At 44.5% G+C, this 10,549-nt stretch overlaps 1 protein-coding gene across 2 annotated transcripts in view; it reads right to left on the bottom strand.

Moving 5' to 3' along the window:
- Positions 1–2,538: 2,538 nt before the first annotated feature.
- LOC105547735 (protein SSX2-like) overlaps positions 2,539–10,549 on the bottom strand; it is a 10,557-nt gene continuing 2,546 nt past the window's right edge. Inside the window, exons 4-8 of one of the 2 annotated variants that reach the window (XM_011991436.1) lie at positions 10,188–10,283; positions 8,306–8,355; positions 6,185–6,320; positions 3,437–3,541; positions 2,539–2,641 (exon numbers count right to left, since the gene is read on the bottom strand). In XM_011991436.1, the coding sequence (XP_011846826.1) occupies positions 3,441–3,541; positions 6,185–6,320; positions 8,306–8,355; positions 10,188–10,283 (383 nt within the window). In that variant the 3' untranslated portion in view covers positions 2,539–2,641; positions 3,437–3,440. Of the gene's footprint in view, positions 2,642–3,436; positions 3,550–4,621; positions 4,692–6,184; positions 6,321–8,305; positions 8,356–10,187; positions 10,284–10,549 lie in introns of those variants that run through there. The other variant, XM_011991435.1, reaches the window with a different exon arrangement.

The raw sequence follows: 10,549 nt of genomic DNA, 5'->3' as shown, positions 1-10,549 counted from the left end.
AACGTATCAGAACTTGGTGTAACTTCAGCCCTTTACAGTAACAAGGACAGAACCACATTTGTGGAGAGGAGACCATGTTCACTCTTTATCCACGACAGACAGATAGTCGGGAGCTTTATATACCCAAAGAACCTAAGGAAAAATGTTCCCTGTCATAACTCATAATCTTCCAGCCACGCTTCCTTGCACCTGCCTTGTGGGCTGGGAGACCCAACTTATGGATCCCATCATCCCAGGGGGAAAGAAAAATCAAATCCTTCAGTATCTCTTTTGGGGTATCCTCTCCTCTATTTGCATGGAGGTTAAGACACTCAATATGTAGTAGCCGAATGTCACATTTGTGTAATACAGAACTATGTTGGGATAAAATAGAATTTGTTTCCTCTGAGACACAGGTAGAGGTACGTCCACACTGACCTGGGTGGCAGCCACGTCTTCCTGCAGTGCCAGGCAGGGCATGCTCACAGATCTGGGGAACCTCTGCTGCTCCTGGAGCCCCACAACCTCCTTCCTGGCACCCTGTCCCTCTGGTGGCTCTGACAGCCTACAGTTGGCCTTGGGTCTCCCCTGCTTCTTTGCCTGCCCTTCTGCCCACCCTGCATATCTGTCTCCCACTGTCCCCACTATGACCACGATTGCCTCTCCCTCCCTGCACTCTCTCTCTCCTATGGCTCCTTGTCTTCGGTAAATGAAACCACAGCCTCTACATTGTGACTGGGGGCAGAACCCGGGACTTGTTCAATTCTCCCTCCCTCCATCACACACACCTGTCCTCCTTAATGTTTCTAGAGTCAGTGAGCTCCAAACTCAGCCCCTCCCGCACCTGCCAGCTGTAGGACCTGTGACAAGATGCCTACCATCTGTCTGGGACTCCGTCTCTCATCTATCATATAGGCATAATGATGATAGTGTCCTCCTTCCAAGGCTGGGGAGAACCAGGAGGCCAAGGTGATGGGTTATGGACAGTCAAAACAGCTCCAATCCTGCCTCCACCTGGGGCTGGTGTTTCAAGTCCGCTGTGCGTAAATGGAACCTTAATGCCTCCATTCACACACAATGGTTTGTTCAAAAATGGACTCCCCTCTGCCCTTCCCTTCCCCACAACTGTTTCCCCTCTGCACCGTGCAGTGGTACCTGTGAGAAAGAACTGTCCCATTCCCCAATCATCGTCCCCACCCCAGCACCCAGACCCTTGGTTGGTGAGACCCCTGATGGGCAGTCTCATGCTTCTGTCCAGGGGAATTTCCCACCGTTGCTCCCCTGCATGGAGACTAAGCGGACTCTTCTATTCCCTGTCCATCACAGGGTCTACTGTGCACGCATCTTCCTCATTCCTCCACGTTCCCCAGATGACGATTTCATCTGTGTCTCCTCCCACATACTCCCCAGTGGACCATCCCGGACCTTGAACCCGAAAATCATTCAGAGAGCAAAGGCCAAGATGCCCAACCACCTGCTGCAGAATTCTGCTCCAGGACTGAAGTGTATGGTCTCTATCAAAATAAAAACTGGAGGCCAGGCACGGCGACACATGCCGATAATCCCAACACTTTAGGAGACCAAGGTGGGAGGATCACTTTGGCCCAGGAGTTCAAGACCAGCCTGGGTAACATAGAGAGATTTTCTTGACAAAATCTTAAAAAAAATCAGTGGGTCATGATGTTGCATGCCTGTAGTCACAGCTTCTCTGGAGGCTGAGGTGGGAGGATCGCTTGAGCCCACGAGTTTAAGGCTGCATTGAGCTATGATCATGCTACTGTACTCCACCCTGGACAGAGCAAGACTCTTTCTCTAGAAAAAACAATCAAACAAACAAACAAACAAACCCAACAACTGGAAACATCCTCCACTAGAATGGTGGTCAGGAACATCTGTCTGCCTTGTTCCCTGATGTCTCTCCAGCACCTAGAACAGCGCTCAGCATGAGGATGCACTCATTAGGTTTCTGTTGAATAAATGACTCCTTTGACGCAGCAATTCCACTTCTAAGAATCTTTTCTAAAGAAATACACATTGTGCACAGCTCTGTATGCACAATAATGAGAGGAGCAAACAACTGGGGAACTTTGCAAAGTTTTATTAACTGTTAGTGACTGATACAGGGAATCAGATGAGGGGAGTGTATGCTAAACAGGAAACAGAGTGAGGGGGGCTTGACGAGGACGCATGACAATGGGGAAAAGCAGATGGGAGATGCTTATAGTGGTACTTAGTGTCTGTGTGTGTGTGTGGTTTGTAAATGCAGAGGAGAAAATCTGACATTAAACACTCAGACTTGTCCTCAGTAGTCACATCTCGGGGGAGAGGAGAGCAGTGTTGTTCTATGCGGAGATTACCTGACTATACTTGTTTTCTAAGGTATGTGCGTGGATACACAAACCGAAATATGCGTTAAGTATATCTTGCTTATCAATGAAAACGCTAATATCTAACAGAATGGCACACTGTAAGAATATACAACAGAAATGCTAACATCGAAGTCTTGGCACACTAAGAAAAATAACACTCAACTTTTCACTGTTGTGAATACTTGCTTTAACTTCCTATACACCTGATGATGAGGGGTCCGCAGCCATGCCCATGTTCGTGAAAGGTCACCAAGTTCTGCTTCTCATCATCGGCATGTGTCATATCTCCGAGGCTGAGGCGAGAAGAGAGAAGGAAAGTAAGTGGCAGTGAGTTCCCTCTGCGTCACAACTTAATCTCATCTCCTCCCGACCTGCAGATCCTGCACACTCCGATTCTGCCCTACCTCAGGACCTGCACAGGCCTTCCACTGTTCCGCGAAGTGAACCATCTGCACATGCCACAGTGACTTCCTCGCCTGGTTTATCCATTCCTAGGCTAGAGGAAGGTGTGGCCCGCGTATCAGGGCTGACCTGGGGTTTGGGATCCCACAGCTTCCTGGGTAGGGAGGATCCCTGGATATACAGGGCAGGAAGTAGAAAGAGCTTGCAAAGGCCGGGCATGGTGGCTCACGCCTGTAATCCCAGCACTTTGGGAGGCCGAGGCAGGCAGATCACAAGATCAGGTGACCGAGACCATCCTGGCTAACATGGTGAAACCCCTTCTCTACTAAAAATACAAAAAAAATTACCCAGGCATAGTGGCGGGTGCTTGTAGTCCCAGCTACTGGGGAGGCTGAGGCAGGAGAATGGCGTGAACCCAGGAGTCGAGTCGGAGCTTGCAGTGAGCCGAGATCGTGCCACTGCACTGTAGCCTGGGCCACAAAGGGATACTCCGAGAAAAACACAAAACAAAACAAAACAAAACAGAACAAAAACATGGGAAATCTCATCATTCAGCCTCAATGCTGTACCCTAGAAAATTATGAGAAGGGAATGATTTGGGAAACAAGTGGTAAGATGGGATACCAGTACCACAACAGAATAGCACATCTGCAGGGATGTGGGGGATGAGCCGAAGGTTCACTTACAGAGTTACTCGTCATCTTCCTCAGGGTTGCTGATCTCTTCATAAATCACCAGCTGCTTTCTCTCACGCAGTCTATGGGTCCAGGCATGTTTCCCTCTTTTGGGTCCTATGATGGGGAAGAGTTGGAAGATGAGGGTTGGGTAGGGTGGAGAGTGTTAGTCTCTGTTTTCTCCAAAAAAGTAGATGCCTCCACCCTCCCAAGTGCCATGGGCCTTCTTTATCCAGTTTTTCATTCTGTGGCTTAGAGTCTGAGACCTTGGACCCACAACAACACACGCCAAATGCCAGTTAAAGTTTTAGCTTCTGGCTCCTTCCGTTGTCAAGCTTAGAGTCTCAACCTCTTCACTTATGGGGACATCCACCCATACCTCCTTTCATTCAGCATGTGTTTATTAAGGGCACACGGGCATACATTTTTTTATTGCACCACATTTTCATAGTGTTTCACAGATGCTGCAATTTTTTTTTTTTGGAAACTCTCATCAATTTTACACTTTTCCATTATTATTATATCTGTTATAGTGATCTGTCATCAGTGAGTTTTGATATTATTACTGCCATTGTTTTTGTTGTTTTTTAATCTTTTAAAATAATTTTACTTTTTACTTTTTTTTTTTTTTTTTTGAGACAAAGTCTGGCTCTGTCGCCCAGACTGGAGTGCAATGGAGCAATCTCGGCTCACTGCAACCTCTGCCTGCTGGGTTCAAGCGATTCTGCAGCCTCAGACTCCCAAGTAGTTGGGACTACAGGCGCCCATCACCACACCCAGCTAACTTTTTGTATTTTTAGTAGAGACAGGGTTTCACTGTATTAGCCAGGATGGTCTCAATCTCCTGACCTCATGATCGGCCTGCCTCAGCCTCCCAAAGTGCTGGGATTACAGGCGTAAGCCACAGAGCCTGTCCATATTTTTTATTTTTGGGGTCCACAGTAGGTGTATATTCTTAAGGGGTACGTGAGATGCTTTGATACAGGCATGCCATGCATAATAATCACATCATGGAAAATAGGGTCTCAATCCCCTCAACCATTTATCCTTCTGTTACAAACAATCCAATTACTCTTATAGTTTTTATAAAATGTACAATTAAGTTATGATTGACTATAATCACCCTGTTCTATGTAATTGTTTCGGGGGTACCAGGAACTGCACCCATAGAAGATGACGAACTTAATCGACCAATGTTGTGTGGTCTGACTGCTCCACCGATGAGCTGTTCCCCATCTCTCCTCCTTCTCTCGGGCCTCCCTATTTCCTGAGACACAGCAACACTGAAATTAGGACAATTAACAACCCTACAATGGCCGCTAATTATTCAAATGAAAGGAAGAGTCGCATGTCTCTCACTTTAAATCAGAAGCTAGAAATGGCTAAGCTTAGTGAGGAAGGCATGTGGAAAGCCAAGACAGGCTGAAAGCTCTGCCTCTTGCATCAAACAGGCAAGCTGTGAATGCAAAGGAAAAGTTCTTGAAGGAAATAATAATACTAATACTCCAGTGAGCACAGGAATAAGAAAGCAAAACAGACTTACTGCTGAAATAGGGAAAGTTTGAGGGGTCAGGATATTTGACGAAACCAGCCACAACATTCCCTTATGCCAAAGTCTAATTCAGAGCAACACCCGAACTCTCTTCAAGTCCATGAAAGCTGAGAGAGATGAAGAAGCTGCAGGAGAAATGTGTGAAGCTAGCAGAGGGTGGTTCATGAGGTTTAAGGAAAGAAGCCATCTCCATAACATAAAAGTGCAAGGTGAAGCAGCAAACCCTGATGGAGAAGCTGCAGCAACTTATCCAGAAGATCAAGCTGAGATCACTGTTGAAGTTGGCTACACTAAACAACAGATTTTCATTGTAGATAAAATAGCCTTCTATTGGATGAGATGCCTTCTAGGACTTTCATAGCTAGAGAGAATTGACTCCAACTTTAAAGAAGTTCCACTGTGGGTAAAATGCTATCCAATAGCACCATATACTACAGAGAAATCCTTCATGAAAGAGAGAGCTAATCAATGTGGCAAATTTCTTTGTTGTCTTCTTTTAAGAAATTGCCACAGCCACTCCACCCTTCAGCAACCACCACCTTGATCAGCCAGCAGCCATCAACACCGAGGCAAGACCCTCCACCAGAAAAAAGAGGTAGTCACTGAAGACTCAGAAGATTGTTAGCGTTTTAAACAATTATTTTTAAATTAAGGTATGTATATTTTTAGACATAATGTTATTACACACTTAGTAGACTACAGTATAGTGAAAACATAATGTTTTTATGCACTGCCAAACAAAAAAAAAAGTGTGTGACTCACTTGATTGCAGTGGTCTGGAACCGAATCTACAATATCTCTGAAGTACACCTGTATTGGGTATCAGGCATTGAGCTGAGTAAGATATTATCCCGCGTTATCAAAGATAGAATTGCTTGAGCACCTTTCATGTCATCAGGACTTCTAGATTAAATTTAATGCCTCCAAACAATTTATGAACTATGATTCTTTATTTCCATCTTATGGACTAGGAATCTGGAGCTGAGAAAATTTGGAAGACTTGCCCCAAGTCACGTGGCTTTTTATATGGATGACAACTCCAGTCTGTGTCTCTGGAAGTCATGTTTATCATCTCATCTGGAGTTGGGCGAGCTCCTCAGCCCAGCCTGGACCCAGGCTTGTCTGGGATCCACGCCACACACCCAGTCCCCACACCTGAACATAGCCAGGTAAGCCAGAGGGGTCGTTCCCAAATTATTTCCTCTTACCAGATCTCTTGTTAATCTTCTTAAAGGTACTTGGTTTTCCCGGTGGGCACGGCTGTTTCCCATCGTTCTGTGGGCCAGATGCTCCTGGCACTTCCTTCGAATCATTTCCTTCCTCTGCTGGCTTCTCGGGCATGATCTTTATAATGTGAAGGTCACATATAAATAGTATCAGTCACATTTCTATAGTGCTTTAGAACTTACAAAGCATCTTCACATGCATTACCTCAATCAATGTTCTCAACAACACTGGAAGAGTTACACAGGCGTAAATGAGGAGAAACCTGGAAGGTTAGATGGGAAAGGAATGGCCTATGTGAATATGGTTTCCAGGGCTAGAATGCTTATCTTCACACTCTTTTAAGACTGACATTCTTGCAAACAGCAAAAATCTCCATGTAACTGAGAGTGTGGTATACAGAAGATTGGAAGAAGGACAGCATTCTAAGAATTCACAAGGTCTACAAAAGGAAGAGCTTCTATAAAATACAAGGGATCTCATATAAGCTCTTAGACAGCTGCTGGAGAGTAAATGTAAAAACATAGAAGGGAGACAAAACACTGCTGAAAAAGATGGTATTGGGAGATGAATACAGTGAAGGGAGAGGTAAAGAAATGGTTTGCTTAAATTAATCTAGGCAGCAAAGAAAGCAGTTATCAGATATGGCATACCACCCTACCAAGGCACCACCACTGAATGTGGAATTAAGTGAGGTGGTGCCCATACCAATTCTGGTTGCATTGGGATATTGGGATGTGTCACTGACCAACAACCTTAAGCTACCTTTTTTTTTTTTTTTTTTTTTTGACGGAATCTCGCTCTGTTGCCAGGCTGCAGTGCAGTGGCACAATCTCGGCTCACTGCAACATCCAACTCCCGCGCTAAAGCGATTCTCCCGTGACAGCCTCTGGAGTATCTGGGACTGCAAGCAGGCACGACCACGCCCCGCTAAGCTTTGTATTTTAGGTAGAGACAAGGTTTCACCATGTTGGCCAGGATGGTCTTGATCTGTTGACCTCGTGATCCACCCGCCTTGGCCTCCCAAAGTGCTGGGATTGCAGTCGCAAGCCACCGTGCCCCGCTCTTAATTTACTTTTTATTCAGCTTCCTCGCTTATGAAATAGTGAACCATACATATACAATAGGCTAAGGGAAAGTCATCTCTGAGCTTGTAAACACTGTTTAAATATAGTAATAATAACAATCAATACCTTTCTGGATCCTTCTTTGAATTCGGTCTCCACACTGGCAACCCAACTCCCAGATCCCTTTACCCTCTAAACCAGAGTTGAATCTGCACTTGTGGGATCACTCACTCAGGGGCCTCCGAGGGATCCCCTGGACTGGGACTGGGGTTTCCCAGATGCCCCAGGTGCAGACAAAGCCCTCAAGGAGCTCACAGTAGGGAGGGGTCAACTGTCAAAGGGACACTTAGGCCATGTGAGTGGCCCCAGTTACAGAGCAAAGGTCAGCTGGTCCTTCCTGTTGCGAGAGTGGGTGTCTCAACAGAAGCACCAGCAGGCCCTATGGGGTAAAGCCCTAGTGAGCAACATCTGAACTTCATAAACAAATGCAAACGTGAATGAGCTTTAAATGGCTTGGAGCTCTGGATTAGACTACCACTGCCACTGTGCCCCAGGAACATTCTTTAACATCTCTGTACCCCGATAGCCTCATTTTATTATGTTCCTGATAACTATGATCTATAACATGAACTACGATTCTTTACTTCCATTGCATGGACCAGGAATCTGGAGCTCAGAGAACTTAGAAGATTTGCACCAAGTCACATGGCTTTTGTATGGATGACAACCGAAGTGTGTGACTCTTTATTATTTGGAGATAACAACAGAAACAACGTCATAGAGGTCTTCTTAAGGATTAAATAAATTAAGCCATGTGAACTGCTTAAAATAGTATCTGGTATCACTATGAAAACAAAAGAAGTATTAAGGATGACAACTCTTAGTATTATCAAGCCGTCGATGCTACATCAGGTGTTGTGATAGACATGGGGGGAAGGAGGCAGTGAGGGCATTTTTTATATTCTCCCGCTCTTACCAGTGTTCACATCCTTGAAGAGACAAAGGTTCTCTGGTCCTTTAGATTTGAGAGATACTCACCTTTGGAAAGATTCCCTGGAGCCTGCCGGAAGTCATCTGAGGACGTTCAACTGAAAGAGAATACATCAGAATTTTTCTTTGTTGGTAAAGATTTCCAAACTCTAGAGAGACTTCTGTCACATGAGGGCATTCTGCAGCAGAGAGTTACGAGTTCACTCATTGTTGAGGAATTATTTGAGATTTGCTTCTGAATTATGTTTAGTCATGGTTGGTGCATTTATCTGTGGCATCAATTCAGAATTTTCCATCTCATGGTTTATCAAATGGGGGTTAAACCCCATCACAGTCTCATCTTCTTCCATTACATACCTTTCACATTTTCCCAAATAACTAAATTGATTGTTTGGGGATCTGAACTGTATTCTCTCAAGATGTGCAACAACTGAAAATCACTGTACACTTCAAATGGGTGAATCTTATGGTATGTCAATTAAGCTGTTAAATGTGTGATGAACCATGGATGATTTAGTCCAGTGGCTCTGAAATATTTTCAGTATAAAGACACTCCTTTAATGTCAAAAACTTGACAGATACTCAAGCACTGGATTTTCAGACCTCTTATAGTGATTGTGCGAGATGGTAGAATCTGGCCTGTTTAGTTGGGGCGTAATAGGTCTATTGGAGACAGTTTGGACATTCTGACCTTGTCTTATAATTGTGTGGTTAGAGCAAAAGAGCAAGCAAATACATATGTCCCCTTTATATTCCCGAAATATACAAAGATTTCTACCCAGTAACCTGTTGCTTTTTCACCCTATATTATCTCTCCTCACTGACAAGTGGGAAAACTCTCTGTGTATTGGATGAGGGATCACTCTTTCAAACTCACCTCCCAGCTCACCGCAGAGAATCAGTTCTTTGGGAATGAGAAGGCTATTTGGTTTTGATAAAATACAGAATAACAGCGATCTTTATTAAATAATGTGTTCATCACCCTCACTCCTAAGATACCTATCCAATACCTACATGCTGTTAATGAAACAAACTCTGGAAGTTTTTGGCGGATCTACAGTTGTAACATTTTCTTTCTTTCTTTCTTTTTTCTTGTAACATTTTCTTAACTGTCCTTTGATTCATTAACAGTGCTTAGGAAGAACAACATGTCCTTTAAAAAAGAAATATTTCAAATACAAAGAAAAGCATAGGGAATAATACTGAGTCCAGTCAGATCTCAACATCACCCCACAGCTATGTTAGGTCTGATTTATTTATTCAGAATATTAGAAAAACTACAAACAGGCCAGGTGTGGTAGTTCACATTTGTAATCCCAGCACTTTGGGAGGCTGAGATGGGTGGATCACCGGAGGTCAGGAAGTTTGAGACCAGCCTGGCCAACATGGTGAAACCCCTTCTTTACCAAAAATAAAAAAATTAGCTGGGTGTGGGGGTGGGCACCTGTAACCCCAGCTACTCGGGAGGCTGAGGCAAGAGAATCACTTGAACCCAGGAGGTGAAAGTTGGAGTCAGCTGAGATTGCCTTATTGCACTCCAGCCTGGGCGACAAGAGTGAACCTCCACCTCAAAAACAAACAAAACACACTATCAACAAGTCACGGCTGAAGCTGTCTGTGCAGCGCTCACCAATCCCTGCCTTCCCTCCTCCACTTACAGGCAGTCACCTTAATTTGATGGCTTTTTATTCACATTCATGTTTGTATACATTTACCATTTACTTATTATCTATAAAAATATATTATTCTTTTGCATGTTTTAAAATTTTATATGAATGGCCTCTGTAGTTAAGTTTCTGCATGCAATTTTTTTTTCACTCAGCCCTGATGTGTGTGAGGGAACAAATGCCTGAGGATCTTTCCCAGGTAGCTGAGCTGAAAAGCAGTTGGGTTTGAGGAGACTCTTTCCGGCCCCTTCCCATCTACTCACCTTGATCCCCGCGGTTACGGTCATTATCAGAATCATTCCCCTGGAAGTCTTCGGCCACTGTATTACGCATGAAAGGTGGGAGGGTGGCCTTGAAACCTAGAAAGAAGCAAAATGTTTATTCCTTAAGAGGCAAGCTTAGGCCTGCCACGGTGGCTTATGTCTGTAGTACCAGTACTTTGGGAGGCTAAGGTTGGAGTATTGCTTGAGGCCAGGAGTTCAAGGCTGCAGTGAGCTATGATTGCACTACGGCACTCTAACCTAGGTGACAGAGTGAGACTCAAAGAAAGAAAGAAAGAAGGAAAGAAAGAAAGAAAGAAAGAAAGAAAGAAAGAAAGAAAGAAAGAAAGAGAGAGAGAGAGAGA

Source organism: Mandrillus leucophaeus, unplaced genomic scaffold, assembly GCF_000951045.1.
Source record: "Mandrillus leucophaeus isolate KB7577 unplaced genomic scaffold, Mleu.le_1.0 Scaffold395, whole genome shotgun sequence".
Taxonomy (NCBI): Eukaryota; Metazoa; Chordata; class Mammalia; order Primates; family Cercopithecidae; genus Mandrillus; species Mandrillus leucophaeus.
This window is presented reverse-complemented; position numbering and strand designations above follow the sequence as displayed.